Below are 23,722 nucleotides of genomic sequence, written 5' to 3'. Positions count from 1 at the left end.
GCTTGCTTTTCTCTTTAGATTTGCTTCTGACACTTTTGTCGTAAAGTACTTCTTAGAAGTCAAGTTGTGCCAAATTGTCTGCGAGAAACTATGTATTATTTTGTGTGAACTATTAGTAGGGTCTTTGTTCATGCAAGGAGTTTTTTTTTTTTGTTGGGTTCAATTGTTGAATTGCTTACGGATGGACCGTTGCCATTTAAGCATCATTCTGCAATGATTTTAACTGTCCAATGAATAATAGGTTGCATTTTAATATAAACTCAATTAAAAGGCTTCACATACCCTCTCTCAAATCTCGAATAAAACTCAATTAATCCCTTCGACATTTCTTTACCACCCTTTCTCAAAAAGACACTGAGAGAATCTCTGGGTCACTTTGTTCTTTGTGAAGACCATCTCTCTCCGGGCGATCGAAATAATACCTCAACGGGCTGGGGTGAGATGCATTGAGAATCAATAAATAATTTCTTTTGTTGTTTGTATATTAGAGCGAACCACCGAGAATTAGAGAAGTTTGGAACAAAGGTAAGATCATGTTTATTTTCGCTTTACTATGTTTGTACGTTAATTTAAATATCTTATTATGTCGTTTGTTATTTCTATTTATATATAAATTGTTAAGATTTATTCCTACGCGGTTTTTGCTATCCTAATTTCCTTTACTAGAATTTAACAAATGTCAGTGTGGATTTAAAATTTTAGTTGGTAAGAATTTCTAGATGAAAGTACTTATTTCAATGTATATCGAAAATTAGCCAACACATGTATCACCAATAGCCTCTCCTTCACTTCTGACATACTTTTGTCATAAAGTACTTCTTAGAAGTCAAGTTGCGCCAAATTGTTAATATACCTCAGTTTAACACATTCTTCACTACTTCCATTTGTTGATACCATCAAGAATTGAATAACTTCTATTTACCAAAAAGTTGGAAATTCACCATTGGGTTATTCAAATATAGTAATATGAGATTGCATTTCATTCAAGAATTTTCACTTTTAGGCATGTGCTCAATGAAGAATACTTTTCCTCATTTCAAAGAATAAGAAGCTCCATATTATCTTTTTTAGGAATTTATTTCGATCGGGTTGGCTTGATGCCTAAAACTTGGTCCTAACATTTCAGTTAAGGTTGCATTGAGACTGTGAAAAAAGCTATTTATGAGCTCGGGTTGAAGATAACAATTCCCTTATAACAGGGTTTCTACGGACCCATGAGTAGGTTCTCCATAGAGGGTGCAGGTGGGTAAAGCAGCATGATAAACAATAGATATACATTATAAATGTAAAGAAATGATCAAATTTTTGACAACGCTATTTAGAAGTACACAGTGTAAACTCCCCAACATCAACACCCTTAGAATACATGGACGCAACAATAGCAGATTCTATGTAAAAACCAACTTCTTAGAATTAAGAATTGGAGATGATGAGCCTTTTGGTGTAGTGATATTGAATTGTGTAATTTTGAGAGTTTTTTGGAGTGAAGTTTCGAAGTCCAATACTATTTGTGGTTTTAATTGTGGGCGGTAAGGTGGCGTGACGCACGATATAGCTGAGCTTTTGTAGCTGGGAAAGATGGGTTGTTGTTGTTATGTTAGTTGTGCCGTTTAAGGTTTGGGGTGGTGGCTGGGTTGATGTTGGGTTTTTGTGGGTACTCTTTTCACCATTTTTTTTAGCTTTTTTTTTTTTTTTTTGGGTTGGGCAAGAAATCAAGACTTAAGGTGGTGAAGAAATAATAAAGGAATAGAGAGATGGGGAACAATACAACCATAAAGAATTGAAATAATAATGAAGTATGCAGGGAATCTTTGGGCTATTTTCTCTCTTTATTTGTTAAAGTTATTTTGGTGATGCTGAAGTTGAAACCACTTGGGAAGGCCTTTTGTTTAAGTTAGAAGAATTATGATTAGGGGGATTAGAGAGAAGGTTTTGTATTACCTGTGGCGCATGTGAGGTTTGCAAATGTAATGGGTTTGCAAGTAGCATCAAATAAGGATTTTTATTTTATTTTTTCTCCTGGATCAGGTAGGGGCTAAGTGCACAAACACTTATGTTACCTAACCAAGTTAATAATTTGAGTCAAGTTGCGAAACACACTTATGTTGGTCATATAGTTGCACCTATTACATGATTGAGACAATGTGTTACTGCCAGTACTATCCAATGCAATAACCTAATTGGGATTCGCTTCCTTTGGTCCTTCATTCCCAGTGAGTGTAATAATAAGACCTGTAATCTCATACTGTAGCTGAGTATATTACCTTATATATATTTGTTTATTCATTATTAGTGTTTAATTGAAGGTATAGATTTAAAACTATTAACTTTGTTATGCAAACTTAGGGTAGGGTAGTTTTTTTAAGTTGTTTTGTGGTGGTTAAGTATTTTTTCATGTCTAATCCACCCATTTTCCCTGTGTGATCACGACACAGTATAATGAAGAAATCTCTATTCCACATCCCTCCTGATATCCCGCTAAATGAAATTTGGAGAGTTTAGACTCTGATGAAGAGTTATTCTCAAGGTGCGTGCCAAGGGCCAAGTGGTTAGAAGTTCACCTTATTCGGTTTACGTAGCCTGCGATTTTATGTCATTGCTAACATTGGTATTTTGCATAACCAACCTACACAATATAGTAGTTGATACAAAATTTGGAAAATGGTATAACACTGACTATATCGATCAAATTTAGGATGTTGGATATAACTACAACCAATGAAGCTATCATTTATCATTTATCGTAGTTAGTGGATTTGTTGTTATTGTAGTTAATTGTTCTGTCAGTCACATGCTACCACCAACTTGGATATATACAGGATTCAATCACCGATAATACTCTCTACTTGAATTGTAAGTAATTAATACGAATTCAACTATTGAAGCCCTTTATCTCTTTAATTTCCTTATTAAACCAATTCTTGAAGCAATTCAGTGAATCAAAAGTGTTGTTTCACATACCCTGAATGTTGATAAAACTATGAAAGGATAAGTGCAAACATAACCAAAAGCACTAGATGAAGTCTAGGCTAGAACCAATGACACTACCAGATTTTGAGACAGTACAGATTTGTTGTTGTTTCACGTCCACATCGAATGATATAGTTTGTTGCAGGTGTTTTGTATAGGTATTTGGCTATGCGATGCCCAACAGATTGAATGGTAACAAAATCATTAATGGAACTTGAGCTTCATGGAATGGTGGAGTCGATATTGATGCTATAAATTATGATCCGCAAACTTAAAGACTGCAAAAGAAATTGTGTCGATGATTTTCATTAATGAGACTAGTGTAATGCTGAGCAAAAACTTGGTTTGTCTTGTATTCCTATGCGAAAATTCAGCTACAAAGTCTTTAGTGGAACTTACATGCACTGTATATGCATGCATAACTAATCATCAACCCATCTATCTATACCTACAATTTTAGTGTCTTATAAGAAAGTGTTTGTTTTATGATGAATCAAGGACTATCATCGAAATTTTGTAGCCGATTTAAAAACAATGATACATCAAGAAAATTAGAGCTTATAAGTTTTATGAAGTTTTTCTAATGGTGAGATAAATTAGTTAAAAATTAACTTGAATGTTATCAATTTTGACATCAAGCTTTTGTTAAATATGATATTTAAGTGCGCAATCGAGAATGAGGAACTTAATGTGAAGCTTACAACTTTTAAGTTTACGACTTTGACCACTAAATTTAAGAAAACACTCCCAAGGAAAATTTCCAAAAGAGCCCGGCCATATGGCTGGGTCAAAAACCTTGTCTATATACTAAAGCAGAGACCTCTAAAAGAGATTTTCCGCTTTTCTATGTGGCACTCTAATATGAGAAATAACATTTTCTCTCTTCTATGTGGCACTCTAATATGAAATATAGTCTTTTCTAATAGCTTACAATCCCACGTACATGGAACCTCTTTGGAGAGTTTGAGTGTATTTCTAATTCTTATATTTGGAAAGTTTGAGTGTATTTCTAATTTTTATATATTTGATCAAATATAAAAAATTGCTAAAAAATAGATGATTTGTAGAAGGTAATTTCCTATTACGAATCAAACACTTTTAGTGTTCCAATTTTTATATATTTCATCAAATAAAAAAAATTACTAAAAAAATAGGTGATTTGTAGAAGCTAATTCCCTATACAAATCACACTTTTAGTGTCTATGATAAAGCACCAACTTATTTCGAATATATCCTTAACGCGACCTCAAAAACACTACATATTCTTCAGTATATAACTTATTATAGAGTGTAAAATCAGCTTCCATATGATAATAAAATAAGTGTAAAAGGATTATGTGAGATATACCGAATTAGAACACTCAAAATGTTATTCGCATAACCCTTTCATATACCTGGAATTTGTATTTGTTGTTGGTTATTAACTTAATTCTTAAGAAGTAGACCAATATACTTCCTGAGTAAGTGCCCGAATACCCACCACGCACTCTCATATTTTTAACATATGCACTTTTCTTCCTTTTCATTTTTTTTCTTGGATCTCATTTTGATTTTCAAACACATGCAAGCTACAATATGATAATACATAATGAAAGTCTAGACTTGTAAAAAGAACACCGGCTTATTATGAAGGGGTGCTTTTATTTGCACATTTGATTTATGCTTCTTTGTATGGCATTGTTTCTTTAGACAATCTAATGATATATCTAATAATCATCCAAATACAAACTCTCACATACATACACTCGAACACTCGATTCAAAAAATGCCAAAGTCAACACGAGATCAAATGCCAAGGTGCAAACTCTCCCAAGTTCTTTCTCATTAATGTAGAGAATTATGCTTCTATTGGTTTAAGAACACTATGAAAGGATCGGACGATCACCAATAGTCATATTTGGAAGACAGGTAGATGTAATGCATGTGATATTGTTTTTTCTATTCAATGTATATAGAGCAATAGAGTACGTTTACATGTGAATCCATAGAGTTTTTTCCATCACAATAAGAGCTGACTATAACAATCTAAATTTTGTATTCGGATATCATCAGGAAACACAAATGAACTCAAAAGCAAAATTGTATTTAGCACTTGAGACGGTTTCTTTTAGGGCCCAAATGGTAAGCAAAACCTTAAATATATGTACTTAACTAATTTCATTTATAAACAATACATTGGCTTTCTTTGAACTGAGTATATACAACCTTCTTACATTATATTTCAGCTCCTGGAACAGAAATTGGAACTGACTCTTATAACAAATACAAGATACGCTGAGTGAAATCCCTTTATTCAGGAGCGAGGATTAAATTAACTGATTGAGGCGGCTATCTTTGGTTTCCTAAATTTTGTTCTTTTTTTCCTTAGTACAAGAAGATGGGATAGTGCTAAAAATAAATTTTCAAAATTTGTGCTCATTCTGAGTGCAGGAAGATGTGATAGTGCTAAAAGATATGGGTCAGGATGCTTATAGAATGTCCATATCATGGAGTAGGATCCTGCCAAGTATGTTTCACCTCTCTAACTTCATAAATGGGTGTAGATGCTTATAGAATGTCCATATCATCATGGAGTAGGATCTTGCCAAGTTGTATAATAATATGCTGTCCTATATGACTACTTTTGGCATTACATATGAAAGCTATTATTGAATTTGCATTGTGATGAGCATTTCAAAGCAATGGAACTATAGTTGAACTTGCAATAGCTCAACAACTTTTATTCGATATGCAACAAACTTTGGTTGCAAATAAAGCCACCTAAACATTTTTTGGTTTAGGAATTTTAATAATTTTAGAGTAAAATATATCGAAGCTTAATTTTTTTTTACGAGTGTTATATTGATAATTGATAGATGATAATTCTTTGGTCCAAAAGAGTGAAAAGTGTTTGTGTGAATTATTGGTATACTTATTTTTGTGGTACTTTATTGATACCATCAAACTTAACCCTTTCAACATTAGTGCAATATTGGAAGAACTTTGTGGTACTATTTCTTCATCCGAACTTTGTTTTACAATGTGCTTGCAGAAACATTGAGAATAGATAAATCTACTATAAGAAATAAGGAAAAAAGTGGAATAAGATGGAATATTTGAGCATTTTATTGTAAGTTCAAGGTGTGTGTTAGAAGCTTCAAGTTTGGAAAGGGAATGTTATTTGAAAGGCACACTCTTCTTCCATCCATTTGATTATTAGATTGTTCAAATCTGAAAATTAATGGCCATTACTCATTTTACCCACCCAATCTTACGTTAACACATTGACATGTTCACATTGACGAAAGACATAGAACGACATGATCTTTTTTGTTATTCATGTTGGAATTGAATAAGTATATTTTCCATGCATACAAACAATCACCAAGAAAAAGAGAAAATACTTGGGGGAGTATTCTAAGTAGGTGAACGCATTTTCTTGAAAGAGATTTTTTTTTTGTATTCATCAATTCATCGTAGAACACGTTCATGTGATAAATCTTTTCAAGTGGGAGTAGTGTATTCTTTGAGGATATGGAAACAATCAATTTGTTTTAGTGATTTGATAGATATTTTAGTAATTTGTACACATTAGTACATAAGCTGAGTAGTGATGATTTACGACTAAATCACCATAAATATAAGAAAACTATTATACAAGCTAGATCGAGTTTAAGATAATTCCATTTGAAAATTACGGATTAATATCCTAAACCATAAAGTGAAGAGGCTATCTCAATTTGATCCTTTAGTTTTCGAGTACTTATGCACCATAATCGCTGCTCATTAACGTATTTTGGTTTATTTTCAATAAAAATATATTCTGATTTGAAAATTTGTGTGAGATATTTTGTAAAGCCTTTTTACCACACAAAATGTTTAATAGATCCTGGGCGTATGCCCGGGTCCAAAATCTAGTATATATACCAAAGCAGAGACCTCTAATGGAGGATTTTCTCTCTCCTATGTGGCACTCTAATATGAGAGTTAGTTTTTTTTTTCTCTCCTACGTGACACTCTAATATGAAAGATAGTCTTTTCTAATAGCCTACAATCCCACGTACATGGAACATCTTTGAAGAGTTTGAGTGTATTTCTAATTCTTATATTTGGAGAGTTTGAGTGTATTTCTAATTCTTATATATTTGATCAAATAAAACAAATTGCTAAAAAATAGGTGATTTGTAAAAGGTAATTCCCTATTACGAATCAAACACTTTCAGTGTTCCAATTATTATATATTTGATCAAATAAAAAAAAAATTGCTAATAAAAAATAGGTGATTTGTAGAAACTAATTCCCTATTACAAATCATACAATTTAGTGTCTATGATAAAACACTGACTTATTTCGAATATATCCTTAACACGGCCTCAAAACATAGTTAAAAACAATTATACAAAAAAAACATCACAAAATATATAATAGAAAGTGAAAAAAAAAAAATAACGGCAAAGCAATAATGACAAATATTTTAAAAAATATATAATACTGAATTAAACTAACGTCAAAAAACAATTAATGGGGAACCGAAAACTGGATGCAAATGCATCGAACTAACCTCAAATAATATTTAATGGGAAATCGGAAACTGGATGCAAATGCAAGCATTAAACTAATCTTAAAAAGTAATTAATAGAAAATTGGAATATGGATACAACTGCATTAAACTAACCTCAAAGAATAATTAATGAAAAATCAAAACTTGGATGCAAATACATCAAACTAACATAAAAAAATAATTGTCGGAAAATCGAAAACTAGATGCAAATGCATTGAGCTAACCCTCAAAGATTAAATTAACGGAATATCGGAAACTGGATGCAACTGCATTGAACTAACCTCAAATAAAAATTAATTATAAATTGGAAACATGATGCAAATGCGTGGAATTAATCTTAAAAAATAATTAACAGGAAAACAAAAATCTGAAACCGGATGCAACTGTACTGAACTAATCTCAAAAAATAAATTGGATGCAAATGCATTTAACTAACCTCAAGAAATAATTAATGGGAAATTAGAAATTGGATGCAAATTCATTGAACCTCAAGAAATAATTAACGGGAAATCGGAAACTGGATGCAAATTCATTGAACTAACCTCAAACAATAATTAACGGGAAATCAGAAACTAGATGCAAATGCAACTTTATCAAATAATAAACGAGAAATTGGAAATTGGAAACTGGATGCAAATGCATTAAACTAATCGCACAGAATAATTAATGGGAAATCAGAAACTGGATGCAAATGCATTGAACTGACCTCAAAGAACAATTAACAGGAAATTGGAAATTGGATGCAAATGTATTGAATTATCCTAAAAGAATAATTAACGAGAAATCAGAAATTGGATGCAACTGCATTAAATTGATCTCAAAAAATAAATAATGGGAATTGGAAATTGGATGCAACTGCATTGAACTAACCTCAAAATATAAATAGCGGAAAATCAGAAACTAGATGCAAATGCATTGAATTAACCTCAAAACATAGTTGGGTTATATGCTGTGGGAATGTCTCGATAAATATAGTTTTGCATTTAAAATGATGTTTATCTTATCTCTTTCCGTATGATTGGGAACTCCTTGCAATTCAAGTAGCTTCAATATATATGAACTTCACCTTATTAGGCAATCTCACAAAACTTCAATCAAACTTCTTTTATTAAACAACAAAATGAAGTTGAAGGGTTTTATCAAAGGTGAGTTCTTTTTTTTTAATAGAGAGTGAGGTTTTCACGTTATAAGAAATTTGGTTGAGTGATCAATATAATATTAATATATAATAGTTATACATATTTGCAAATATTTTTCAGAATAATTAATATAACAACACCCGTTCGTAGATAATCTTAGAAGATTCCACATAGTGAGTCATGCATAATTTAAAGAATAATTAATGGGAAATCGAGAACTGGATAATCTTCGATGATCCCACATAGTAAATCAAGCATAATTTACTTTTTATGTCATGTTTGCAAGGACACTACAGATGGATCAGTAGAAGTTGGTATTACACACCACATTGGATAATTAAAAGGAAATCGGAAATTGGATTCAAATACATAACTGAGCTCAAAGAGTAATTAACGGGAAATCAAAAACTTTATGCAAATGCAATAAACTAAACTCAAAAAGTAATTAACTAGAAATCAGAAACTGGATGCAATTGCATTAAACTAACGTAACATAATAACTAATGGGAAATTAGAAATTGGATGCAAATCCTTGAAAAATATTTAACTGGAAATCGGAAACGGTATGCAAATACATCAAACAAACCTCAGATAATAATTAATGGGAAACCGAAAACTGGATGCAAATGCATTGAACTAAACTCAAAAAATAATTAACAGAAAATCAAAAACCAAATGCAACTGCATTGAACTAACCTCATAGAATAATTGGTGGGAAATCGGAAACTAAATGCAAATGCATTGAAATAATCTCAAAGAATAATTAACGGGGAATCAGAAACCGGATATAATTGCATCGAACTAACCTCAAAGCATAAATAATCAGAAACTAGATGCAGATGTATTGAACTAACCTTAAAGAGTTATTAATGGGAAATCAAAATCTGGATCCAAATGCAACGAACTAATCTCAAAGACTAATTAACAAAACATTGAAAAATGGATGAAACTGCACTGAACTAACCTAAATGAATAATTAACGGGAAATTATAAATTTGATGTAACTGTATTAAACTAACCTAAAAAAATAATTAACGGGAAATCAGAAATTTGATGCAAATGCATTGAACTAACATAAAAGAACAATTAACATAAAATCGAAAATTGGATGCAATTGCATTGAACTAACCTCAAAGAATAATTAATGGAAAATCAGAAACTTGATGCAAATGCATTGAACTAATAACCCTAAAACATATTTGTATTATATGTAGGGAGAATAAATATCTCGACAAATATAGTTTTGCATTTTAAGTAGTGTTTATCATAATTCTTTTATTGTGATTGGGAATGCCTTGCTATTCAAGTAGCATCAATATTATCTTCGCTACATTGGGCATTCTCACAAAACTTCAATCAAACTTCTATTGTTAAACCTAACAATAAAAAGAAGTCAATGAGTTTTATCAAGGTTTAATGCTTCATTTTTATAGAGAGTGGTGCAAGAAATTTAAATGAGTAATTAATATAATTTTCATATCTCATAGCTATGCATAGTTGCTAATATTTTTTAGAATTATTTAATATAACGACACCCATTTGTAGGACACGTACATGTGATAAATCTTTTCAAGTGGGAGTAATATATTCTTTGAGGATATGGAAACAATCAATTTGTTTTAGTGATTTGCACACATTAGTACGTAAGCCGAGCAGTGATGATTTACCGCTAAATCACCATAAATATAATAAAACTATTATACAAGCTAGACCGAGTTTAAGATAATTCAATTTGAAAATTACAGATTAATATGCTAAACCACAAAGTGAAGAGGCTATCTCAATTTGATCATTTAGTTTCCAACTACTTATGCACCATAATCGCTGCTCATTAACGTATTTTGATTTATTTTCAATAAAAATATATTCTGATTCAAAAATTTGCCGCTAAATCACCATAAATCTAAGAAAACTATTATATAAGCTAGATCAAGTTTAAGATAATTCTATTTGAAAATTACGGATTAATATCCTAAACCACAAAGTGAAGAGGCTATCTCAATTTGATCCCTTAGTTTCCAAGTACTTATGCACCATAATCGTTGCTCATTAACGTATTTTAGTTTATTTTCAATAAAAATATATTCTGATTCGAAAATTTGCTACTAAATCACCATAAATCTAAGAAAACTATTATACAAGCTAGACCGAGTTTAAGATAATTCTATTTGAAAATTATGGATTAATATCCTAAACCACAAAGTGAATAGCGAGGCTATCTCAATTTGATCCCTTAGTTCCCAAGTACTTATACACCATAATTGCTGATCATTAACGTATTTCGGTTTATTTTCAATAAAAATATATTCTGATTCGAAAATTTGTGTGTGACATTTTATAAAGCCTTTTCAGCACACAAAATATTTAATAGATCCCGGGCGTATGCCCGGGTCCAAAATCTAGTTAGAACTAAACTCGGTTGTACAATTTTCTAAAAGCGTCTTCCTCCACTATTACATTCAAATTATAATCTAGTGGATGACTCAAAAAAAAATTACAATCCCTCCTAGATAATCTGCTGCCCCTGACATCAATTTCAAATCTACAATGCAATCTCCAAGAGCTTACTCAACCAAACCTTGAGAAAATACACTGCGAAGGCTCAGTTGAATACAACTTGGAATTCAACCATTGCCTTGTAATAACCATTGCGAGAAACAAAAACAATCCCAAAAGGTTTCATCATAACGTTCCGATATTGCGTTTTTTTCCCTATATAGGGGACATTACCAATCCATAGATTTGTATAGCCATTCCATGTGTATCTCAAATACCATGTAAACCATGTCAGTGACAGCAACATGAGTTTTCATATTAGTTAAGAATGAATCAACTTTTATTAAATGTATCAATGCCAAAGTCATTTCTTCCACTACAATGAAGCGAGTATCCAAATTCACTCACTTTTTCAATGAGATTAATGGAAGGTAAAATATATGCATTGTCACACATTCGTCTAACTTTGCATTCAGATAGTCTGATGAAAAGCATATTAGTCATGGTGGCGTAAGTTACATTTCTTTCATGCCAGAAAAGAATCTTTAGAGTTTGTGGCAAAAAAAAAGACTAAGACAAACAATCTCAACGTGAACAGAACATCACAGCCAAAGAAAAAGCAAGTCAGAGCCTACAAAAAAAATTGAGTAACTATTTGACTAAATGAGTCACTTACTTAAGCTGGTAATTGAATTATTATATGGAGGACTTTCTATCTGTCTGTCCAAACAACAATAGAACAAAGCGTAAGGAAGAGACAACACATACATAAGCAAAGTAAGATATTTTAGGCCAAGATAAATATCACTTTCACCAAGCAAAAACAAAATCTGGAAAAACAGAGAGCGGAATAGAAAGTAGTTTCGTGTAATTCTTGCAAGTCATGCAGGTTACATGCTATGGGTCTTTCCCCCTTTTCAATTCCATGAAGGTAGTAGAAGGCAAAGAAATGAAAATATAAAATTATTTACTACTATATAGTAAGTTAAAAGGAAGTTACCCGCGTGTAGATAGGTTATTTTTGCCTCAAACAGGTGCAATGAGCTGATGTTAGATCATTTTCCTTGTAATGTGGTGCTGCGCAAAACAAAATTGAAATAACTGAAAATAAGAAGGATATAGGAATAAGTAAAACATATATTGCTACTATCTTAAAATAAAATGGCAACAAAAGAAAGCAAGAACCACTGACTCTATGATAATACCGTGTCGCTTGGATGACTTGGTAAACAATCTTTGAAAATAACCAAAGAACAAAAGAAAAAAAGAAAAGTGTGCAGACATATTAGTTACCAAGAGATAGAGAATCCGAGCTCCTTTCAACTATGAACTATCCCAACACACATTGCATAGTTCTAGGTAGAAAATATGTACTTGGATTTGATAGGGTTAGCTTACTTACCGTAAGAAGTGGTCTTTCTTTAAACAATAATTAAATTGTCACTATTCATAACACTTCATAAGAGTTCAAAACTGTAGTTTTAACCCCTTAACAATAATACTTTTAGACCGATTATGCTAGTAATAAATAAGAGTTAATGCTGATTACGTGCTTTTTTGTATTTCAGCCATTGAAATCAATTATGTGCAGAAATGCGCCCCTTTTGCGAGATAAAGGAGCAAGGGTTGGTTGCTAAGGAGTTCTGTGAATAAAGACCACGATTCAAGGAGAAAAAGCCTTTTTAAGGCCCGGTCAAAGCTAAAAAGTCAAAGTCAACGCGGGCAGAAACAACACAGAAAAGTCAGCAGAACTTCCGAAGGCCATATCTTTTGACTCAGACCTCGGAATTAGGCATACCTTATGCCAAAACGACCGGCTTGGAAAGAGCTTTCTAGTGGTTCAAGGCGTGACCCAATCAGAGGACCAGAAGTGGATGAAAAAATATGTTGAAGCCAAATCCAGTTGAAGAGCCCTTTTTGGACTGAAGAAATTGGGTTTTGGGCCCGATTTTTCGGCCCAAAACATGGCTCCAGGCCCATGCACGATTTTTGGATATGGTTTCCTCCATATAACAAAAGGAAGCTTGGCTCTTAACAATGGTAGCTAGGGTAGGAAGCAAAGATAGATCTCGATTAACAAAATAATTGTTAGACTCCATTAAATTAGTTAGATTACCTTGTTTTAAGTTTAGTTTTGAATTAGTTATGGTTAAATTCATTAGATCAATAAAGTTAGTTATTTATTATTCTTAGATCTAGTTTTAGAATCGATTTTTAATTAGTTTTATTACTTTGTTTTAATTTAGTTATTGAATCATTTGATATTTCTTCATTAGATTAATAAAAGTAGTTAGTTATTCATAATTTTAGTTTGGGTTATTAAATTATTTAGATCTAAATTCAGTTAGTAGTTGTTAATCATTTCTTAGTTGTTAATTTAGTTTTGAATTCCTGATTAGATAAATATTGTAAATCTATAATCTTTATATCATGTCTTGCTTAAATTCATATAAAAATGATAGCATAATGATTCTAGGCTAAACCCTCCATTAGAGGGGGTTGAAGAAGCCTTGATGAAACTTGATTTTTGTTAGCGTAGAATAGTTGTGATTTTCCATTCCATTCTAGAAAACAATCAATTCACCATGAGAATGGGGTTGATTGTTTCACATACTAGTTTTTAGTTGGTAGAGAGTGCCATGAACAATTAGGGATTAGGAAGACCAAATTGATATGGATTACGATAGTTCTTCGTTAGTAAATTAAGTCGAGTTAAGGTGGAATCAATTCCCCCTAATTCCTTATCATAGTATCAGTTTAGTATTCCGTAGTCAAATTGTCATATCTTGTTAGTATAATTTCCATCGTAGTATAATTTCTGTGTTACTCTCATTGACTTTGAGAGACTGAGAATCGTAGTTAAAACGTTAATTCTAAGGAACTAGGAGTGGAACGAACTTCCTACTCCAACTATCTTGCAATAACATCGAGAGTAGAAAACTTTGATAATATAGCAAACACACCAGTTTAGCTTTAGTTTTACTCGCGTTGAGTTCGTAGCTTATGCATCGGTAAAACTAATAGTTTTACATTTATCAACACTCTTTCAGCTACCTATCTCATTAATGCTTGAAGAAACAATAAGGAAACACATGTTATTGGGTATATTAGTTCCATCAGTGCACCAAAGATATATGCCTATTATGAGGGGCTAATATACACAACCAATGTATATTATACACGTGTCCAGCACAACTCATCAAGAGAGCACTCCCCCCCTCATAACATCTCGCTTCATAGCAAACCAAACTGTCTCTCCGTCACGAGCTGACACCATCAGAAGACAACTTTACATTCCATCGACGAACTCATGACAAATCGCTTCACAAAGAACCAGCAAACTCACTTCACCTAATGACCTTATACACTTACCCCACGACCTCACTTCAAAGTGACTCGAGTCGAATGGACGACCTCGTCCTAGAGCGACCTCCATAGTGCTCGCTCACACCGTTCCATAATGACTAGTAACTTACGCTTTTACTGATGCATTCAAGGCCGCAGCTTCAGTCGCGCACCTCATCAATCGCCATAACTAGTCATCATGACCTGAAGACCAGGATCTGACCTGACGCTAAAGAAGAGGAAGGACCGCCAAGGTTTTCTATATAAAGGGGACAGGAACTACGTCTGACCTGATTAAAGTCCCCTCCCTCGGAGAGAGAACTTGATACGTAGGTAGTTCATCCATACGAACTCGGTTAATACCATATTTACACATCATCTCCCTTCATTTCTTGAATCTGTAGGGTAAAACCAAATATAACCATTACATTGGCGCCGTCTGTGGGGATTGATTTCCTAGAGAAAACAACACGATCAAGTCATTTTTCTCAGGCCCACGAAGCATGGAAATCCTCATGGATTCAGTCAAGCAACTTGTCTCTGCTGTGAGTATAATGCAACAAGCAATCTCAAACTTAGAAGAAGACAACCAAACCCTGAGGAGAATTTCACTCCTAACCGGGCGCCCTGCATCTGGCATCAACGACCTCAACACCGACAAACCACTCCCAAATTAAGATTATTTCGTAAGACCGAACCAAAGACAACCACAAAAAGAGCCCGTACACATTCCAGTTCCATATGAACCAGAGAACCATCACAGCCATGACAACAAATATAGCACGAGGAACGCAATACCCAAGCCTGAAGCAACTTCAAACCACCAGAAGAAAAGAACACGATGAGGGAGCTGACAGTTCTACTCGTTATCCAAACCAATGGAAGAAATCCTTGAGGAAATCAAACACATTCCATTTTTTCAACCCCTCCTCCTGAGAGCAGACAAGCTCCCCAAGAAACTAGGCAATCGCTTCTGCCATTATCACCAACTTTGCAACCACCACACCAATGAATGTCAGCACTTGAAACACCACATTCAAGACCTTCTCGATAAAGGTTACCTATATGAGTACCTAGCGATTCCACAAATCGAACTGGTTACCCCCCATGGCACAACTCAATCCGTAAAACTCTCCAGATCGTTAAGCCACATTTTCAACCGCATCAGAAACACTCCATTTTTCAAACCGGATATCAAACCAATACCAAACATCACCGGTCAGCTGTTCTGTCAATTCCACCAAGTTTACTCCCATCACACCAAAAAGTGTAAGTGCTTGAGAAATTACATACAATACCTGATCAACAAAGGTCTCTTGAAGGAATTCGTTGACAACGAACTGCAACAATCTAGCAGAGGTCCAGAACAAAGGGACTACATCCACCAGTATGCCAATCGTGGTGAACCACAAAAACAAAAGAAAGGTCGAACTACTAGGGTTTTTACTCAAACATGCGTCCCAACAGTCAAGACCAGAATAGAACATGACTCCCCCCATTCCACACTCCCAGTTCACAAATGGATTCACCCATATCGTCCAGATTCACCAATCTACAGTTAGGTCGCTTACCACAACAACGATGTATGGCAACGCACATCACCTAATCCAGCATGGTATATACAGTCCGTAAAGTACCACCATCATTTGAGCAAAGGAGTATCTATGCTTTCTCAAAGGTCAATTCAACATGTTTTCTTTATTTCGTCAATGTCTTACCTCTCTATTCATCAATAAAGTTATCCCTCTTTCATGGAACATGTTTTGCTCCGTACTTACAATTCAGTATAGAAAAATACCTAGTTCACAATGTCAAACCAGTTCGCTTCCACACACACATAAGAACGACTAACGAACTACGATAACCACGAAGTCACACTTTGACTCCCCCATAACAAGGGAGACGAACATTACACCAGGATGATGCACCCAAGAAACTCCGTCCATACGAAAAACACAGTAACTAACTCAAAACTCACTCTTACTCAAGAGAGACGTCACCAAACCACATAGTACCAAGCGTACTAATCAACCAGCAGTGCGCTCAAGTACGTCCTGGCCACAAACAGCCCACGATCTCACATACTCAGAGCAGATCGATACCAGTCATATGCCCACACCAAGATCAACGCGTAATCATAGTCGCACAGCGCAAAACATACACTAGGGGCTTCGCCAATAAACAAATGCACCAATAGAAACACCCCACCAATCCGGATGGATCTTCTACCATTAGTCTGTATTAACAGTAACGTGCAAGGTCGCATTTCTTTTTCAGGATCAATTCCACACGTGCTTACCTCATGAGCTCACTCCAAAGTGACTCTAGCCTGGGAAATAGTCTCGCCAGTTGGGGACCAATATTTCTAGGACAAGTTCAAGATCGAGCTATCATGGTATCATACCAGTGGAGAGAGGAAGCAAGGAGCAACTCAACATGAACTTACCTCACGAACTCACTCCAAAGTGACTCTAGCCGGGTAAATAGTCTCGCCAGCTGGGGACCTATATTTCTAGGACCAGTTCAGGATCGAGCTATCATGGTATCATACCAATGGAGAGCGGAAGCTAGGAGCAACTCAACATGAACTTACCTCACAAGCTCACTCCAAAGTGACTCCAGCCGGGTAAATAGTCTCGCCAGCTGGGGGGACCTATATTTCTAGGACCAGTTCAGGATCGATCTATCGTGGTATCATACCAATGGAGAGCAGAAGCTAGGAGCAACTCAACATGAACTTACCTCACAAGCTCACTCCAAAGTGAATCCAGCCGGGTAAATAGTCTCGCAAGCTGGGGACCTATATTTCTAGGACCAGTTCAGGATCATGGTATCATACCAATGGAAAGCAGAAGCTAGGAGCAACCTAACGATGGAATGGCCACTCAGTCTACTGAAGCGCCACCCAACCTATAGATCGGTCACTCATACGCAGGACGATCTGAAGTCAGGAGCAGCTCATCACGTACTCTCCCCACGAGCTCACTCCAAAGTAACTCAAGTCGGGTGGATGACCTCGTCCAGGAGAAACTACTGTTTGGAACTTCCACTCAGTCTATTGAAGCGCCACCCAACCTATAGATTGGTCACTCATTTGCAGGACGATCTAAAGCTAGGAGCAACCCAACAATGGAATGGCCACTTAGTCTACTTAAGAGTCACCGACCCTAAAGATTGCTCACTCATACATAGGAAGATCTAAAGCTAGGCGCGTTCCATCACAAAACTACAAGCTACAGAACTATACTTATAAGATCACAGAAAGTACATACTTACCACCTTCTGCCTCACTAAACGAAGTCTCATAAAGATTTTTAGTCAACTTTGCTGCCGACTTGCATCTTTTTGCAAAATCTTTAACTTTTACCAACTTAGCTCGCTCCATATTGAGCTGACGTACCAGATCGCTATTTTCCGAAGCCAATCTGAACTTCTCTGCAGCCAAATCGTCATATTTTTTCTTCAAAAACATCCAAGTCAAACTCACTAAGGTCAATAGTTTTAGAGAGAGATGGACCATCTATCGCCACCTTCCCATCACAAGTTCCTACAGTCCCCACATTATCAGCAACATCACCAACCTTCTTTTTCAAATTTGGCAGTCAAACTGCCATAATCACCTCCTCCAAATCAAAGAAAGAGCCTTCTGGGTGTAGAAGACGTTCCCGATCATTTTCACCCACAGGACGCTTGCTAATAGAACGCAGTGTCAAATTATTTCCTGCATTCGGACTGTCCCCAAGGCTACCACTAGTCCTCATCCGAGTTGAAAGAAACACACCTCTCGGTTCATTCAAAACAACTTCAGCCACCTCATTCCCCATGACAAAGTCCGAATCAGAGTCCGAATCACTCACAAGTAAAGGATGTATAGTCATTACCTTATATGCTTCCCACGTGTGAACTTAAACTCTCATAAGCTCGCCCCAATGAATAGGAACAAACTAATGAGAGGGGGCTATGTGAGGGGCTAATATACACAACTAATGTATATTATACATGTGTCCAGCACAACCCATCAAGAGAGCACTCCCCCCCTCATAACATCTCGTTTCATAGCAAACCAAACTGTCTCTCCATCACGAGCTGACATCATCAGAAGACACCTTTACATTCCCCCGACGAACTCATGACAAATTGCTTCACAGACAACCAGCAAACTCACTTTACCTAATGACCTTATACACTTACCCCATGACCTCACATCAAAGTGACTTGAGTCGAATGGACGACCTCATCCTGGAGCGACCTCCATAGTGCTCGCTCACCCCGTTCCATAACGGCTAGTAATGTACGCTTTTACTGATGCATTCAAGGCCACAACTTTGGTCGCGCACCTCATCAATTGCCATAACTCGCCATCATGACCTGAAGACCAGGATCTGACCTGACGCTAAAGAAGAGGAAGGACCGCAAAGGTTTTCTATATAAAATGGACAGGAACTACGTCTGACCTGATTAAAGTTCCCTCCCCTGGAGAGAGAACTTGATAATTAGGCAGTTTGTCCATACGAACTCAGTCAATACCATATTTACACATCATCTCCCTCCCTTTCTTGAATCTGTAGGGTAAAACCAAATATAACATTTACACCTGTGTACAAATAATTATACTAAATAATATAACAAAGTACTAATCAGAAAAGATTCAGCACAATTTACACTTCAATATAGCTAAAACAATTAGATAATATCATGGATATTGTGGTATATCATGCATAAATTTTGATGCTAAAAAACTGATCTACACTGGTTTGCAACTTATATATTCTTTTCAATAGAAACCAACAATATTGGATATAAGATTTGATTAATAAATGATCTTGTGACCTAAAATGTTGCATACAAGTTCTCTTTGTCCTTTGTTGGGTGTGAGGGAGTAATATTCTCATCCAGGAATATCAGACACGTGTCCAGCATAAACAGAAATACCGCACCGACCTCATGTCCTCGTCCTCCGAGCTTGTTGCATAGCAGCTCACCATATACAAGTGGTCTGCTTAGCTCGCTTCAGAGCGACTCACATCTTTAGCTCGCACACCCGATCTAAGATGTTCGTCCTATGAGATCGCTCCAGAGTAACTCAGCTCGCGCACCCTCACACGGAATGTTCCATCTAGTGACATCATCTATTATCCAGATGCAATCATTACCAGAGCCATATTCACACAACCCATTACTGCAATATACGAACTACTACAACCACTCCCCATCATTACAAAATTCCTACCAACACTAACCCTACACGCATCCCTAATCTCAACCACACATCTGTACTCGTCAGTACACGTGTGGGACAGATCTTCATGCTCAACAACTATAAATACCACCTGCATGAACTATGTCAGACCTGATTCAACTCTCCCCCCCAGAAGTGAGAGCTTGATACATAGGCAGTTTGCTCAGAACGAACTCGGTCTTTCCAACCCCCAAAGTCCTTTTCCTCGTTCCCACTCACAGTTGTAAAGTTAAACCAATTCACACCTTTACATTGGCACCGTCTGTGGTCTCAATTTCTTAAGAACCTGATTTCAAACTTTCACAAATCATCCAATAAGAACAAACCTCAAGCTCACGAAACATGGCAAGCCTCGAAGCTCAAATACAGAGCCTAGCGAACCAACTAGGCACAATGAACGAGCACATCATCCTGCTCAAGCAGGAAAATGTTGCATTACGAGCACAAGTGGAAGCGCAAAACCCAACTGGTGCCATAACAGAGGACGACATCAATGAAGTTAATCAGCAAATTAACGAGCTGTTACAAAGAATCGATTAGAGTGCCATCAAGAAAGACACCACTCATATCGTCCAAAAAATGTTAAAGACGTAACGTGCGTCCCCCTTCACTGCTGAGGTACTTAGTAAACCCTCCCCTCAAGATTTTATCCAACCACGCTTTGCGATGTACGATGGCATCACATGTCCCGGTCAACACGTAGCTCGCTACATTTAGAGCCTCGCACTCTATAGTGCCCAGGAGTTCTACCATATCCACTGCCATTTGTTTCCTGCAAGCCTTAAAGATAGAGAGCGGCCTCAAAGAGTCTTTCGCCACACTAGCATTCACCAACGCCTGCCGTGTATGCAACACAACGCTGTCCAGATCGCTACTGAAAGAGCGTCCAAAAACTTTAGCAGAGCTGTATGCCCGAGTAGCCAAATATATCAAGCTACAAGAAGGCCTGAAATGTGAATGCCTCACTGAAGAACAACAAGTGGCAGCGATCTCTGATGATGCCCCACCTTCTAAGAAGCAACCCTGACAGAACAGACAGAAATCAGGAGATAGAACGCACCGCAGTCATGAGTTTGCTGTACTTACCCGATCTCCCAGTTACATACTGGAGAAGATCAAGAAAGCTGCCTATTACCGACTTGAGGTACGACAACTAGAAGATCGACCAGGGAAGCCATACTGCGCCTTCCATAGAGCTAAGTGTCATGACACCAACGAGTGCTGGGGGCTTAAGCACTACCTCCAAGACCTCGTTAAATTGGGACATATCAAGCATTATGTCAATATAGCCGATGGCGACTTGCGCCATAAGCTCATGGCTCACAGAGAGCGTAGCAGATCTCCAGCTCGCCATCACCAAGATGGCAGAAGACTTTATCACTGAGGTCAAAACCAAAAGGCCAAAGGAGAACGCTGGGGGCTTTGTCAAAAAAGTCACTCCACAAGTCAAGACCCCAGAGGTCGCCCCAGCTCCTGTTGTCAAGACCCCAGAGGTCACCCCATCCCCTATTTTCAAGACCATAGAGGTTGCTCTAACTCCTGTTGCCAAGATCTCCATCCTTCAGGTCGAGAAAACCTCACCCGAGACCAGTTCCGCTAGAGGTCACTTCATCTTCTAACATAGCAGTTCATACTGAGGAAAAGGAGAAAGTGAACCTAGGAACTGAGGACGATCCCAAGTTGTTTATGTAGGTGCTAACCTTGACCCTACTCTCAAGGCACAGCTTGTAAACTTTTTGTCAATAAATAAAGATGTTTTTGCTTGGTCATACATCGATGTGCCTGGTATAGATCCTAGTATTGCATGTCATAATTTAAATGTCAACCCCAATACTAAGCCAGTTCGTCAGTGACCTAGGAAACTATCCCTTAGATTTCAAAAAGTAATTAATGATGAGATCGATAAACTCAAAAAAGTAGGCTTCATCAGAAAGGTCGGCTACCCAGAGTGGATCGCTAACATAGTAGCAGTCCTGAAAAAGAATGAGCACAGTTCACCTCTGTGTAGACTTCACCAATGTCAACCAAGAAACACCTAAAGATAGTTTCCCCTACCACGAATCGACCGACTTGTGGACTAGACCTGTGGCCACGAGCTCCTGTCATTATGGATGCATACAGTGGATACAACCAGATCCCACTTGCAGAAGAAGACTAAGAGAAAACTTCATTCATCACAGAGCAAGGGATCTACTGCTACAACGTCCTCCCATTCGGCCTCAAGAATGTGGGAGCGACCTACCAGTGGCTTGTTACTGATATGTTCCAAGACATGTTAGGTGACACCATGGAAGTCTACATAGACGATATGGTGGTCAAAAGTAAGAAAGTGATTGACCACTTAGGTTACCTCGAGCAGGCGTTCTCCAGATTATGCCAAACTCAAATGAAACTCAACCCGGAGAAATGCCACTTTGGAGCATCCTCCGAGAAATTCCTAGGTTATCAAGTCTCACAGCGAGGAATCGAGGCCAATCCAGACCAAATCCGAGCATTCTTGGATATGCCCGATCCAACGACAAAGAAGCAAATACAGAAGTTATCAGGAATGGTGTCAGCTCTAAACTGATTCATATCGAGAGCTTCAGATAAATGCCGACCATTCTTATAGATTCTCAAAAAAGGCAAATAGTTCTCATGAAGCGAGCAATGCCAGCAAGCGTTCTTTACTCTCAAAGAATACCTAACAACACCACCTGTCCTGGCCAAACTAACAGATGATGAAATGTTGCGACTCTACCTCGCGATATCTGACTTCTCCATCAGTTCAGTACTCTTCAAAGAGGACAACGCTCAGAAAAGCCGATCTACTTCACAAGCAAGACGCTAACACTAGCTGAAAAGAACTACTCTTACATTGAAAAAGCAGTACTCGCATTGCTATACTCTGCAAGGAAGTTCAGGCCTTACTTCAAGCACAACCACTCAAATTACTTACCGACCTCCCATTGAAGAAGACCTTTCTCAAAGACAACAAGACAACCCGCATGGCTGTATGGGCAGAAGAACTTGGGGAACATTACATCGAGTTCATCTTGCGAACTTCTCAAAAAGGACAGGTCGTTGCTGACTTCCTAGCCGACTTTCCTGTCGATGACCTGAACTGGGAGCCAGGAACAGATATCCCATCCTCTAAACAGCATGACAAGTCAGTCTGGTCACTCTTTGTGGATGGTTCTAGCAATCCCAGAGGAAGCAGGATCGGAGTCATCCTAGTGTCACCAGATGGCACTATGGTTGAGAAATCAGTTTGCATCGACTTTGCGGCCTCTAACAAAGAGGCGGAGTACGAAGCTCTAATCATGGGACTCAGAATGGCGTTACAGCTCGGTGTCCAGGAACTTAAAGTCTTTAGTGACTCGCAACTGGTTGTTCGCTAGATTGCTAAAGAGTACACTACCCATGAAGGTAACCTTTCTAAATACCTTCAAGTTGTTTATCAGTTACTTCCTTCTTTTAAGAAAGCCACCATACACCACTTCTTGCACGATGAGAATCGCCACGCGAATAGTTTAGCTTATCTTGCTACTCAAACACCGAGCTGCTCCCCTAGACAATTACTCATTGAATTAACTGGTCGACATGCTTAACACGCTGAGCACGTCCTAGAAATCAACGACTTGTGCCCACTCTTTGACATTCAGATGAGTCAAACATGGGTGCAACCTATCGTAGAGTACATCCAACATGGGACAACACCAGAAGACCGTACCACAGCCAGACAAGTTCAATACCAGGCACGTCGCTACTGCCTGATAAACAACAAACTTTTCAGAAAATCAGCTGGTGGACCACACTTGAGGTGCATAAACCCATAATAAGGTCAGCTGATTTTCGCAGAAATCCATGAGGGAGAATGTGGGAACTATGCTGGAGGTCGCTCTTTGGCTCACAAAGCAATCTCCAAAGGTTACTTCTGGCCATTAATGCAGATCGACGCCAAGAAGTATGTACTAAAATGCGTCAAATGCCAAACATTTGGCCACAATATCA

At 36.9% G+C, this 23,722-nt stretch overlaps 1 protein-coding gene across 1 annotated transcript; it reads left to right on the top strand.

Moving 5' to 3' along the window:
- Positions 1-22,716: 22,716 nt before the first annotated feature.
- On the top strand, positions 22,717-23,319 carry LOC147480264 (uncharacterized). The gene is made up of 2 exons (XM_086578605.1): positions 22,717-23,097; positions 23,173-23,319. The coding sequence occupies exons 1-2, from the start codon at positions 22,717-22,719 to the stop codon at positions 23,317-23,319; spliced, it is 528 nt and encodes a 175-aa protein (XP_086434731.1).
- Positions 23,320-23,722: the final 403 nt, after the last annotated feature.

Source organism: Coptis chinensis, chromosome 8 (assembly GCF_015680905.1).
Source record: "Coptis chinensis isolate HL-2020 chromosome 8, ASM1568090v1, whole genome shotgun sequence".
Taxonomy (NCBI): Eukaryota; Viridiplantae; Streptophyta; class Magnoliopsida; order Ranunculales; family Ranunculaceae; genus Coptis; species Coptis chinensis.
The sequence above is the reverse complement of the archived record's forward strand: the minus strand, read 5'-3'. Positions and strand labels throughout refer to the sequence as shown.

Excerpts from the sequence above, each read along its gene's own strand:
- LOC147480264 (XM_086578605.1), top strand. The coding sequence starts at position 22,717 with ATGGCTGTATGGGCAGAAGAACTTGGGGAACATTACATCGAGTTCATC. Across the intron at positions 23,098-23,172 it reads TCTTTAGTGACTCGCAACTG|TTACTTCCTTCTTTTAAGAA; the intron begins GTTGTTCGCTAG and ends GTTGTTTATCAG.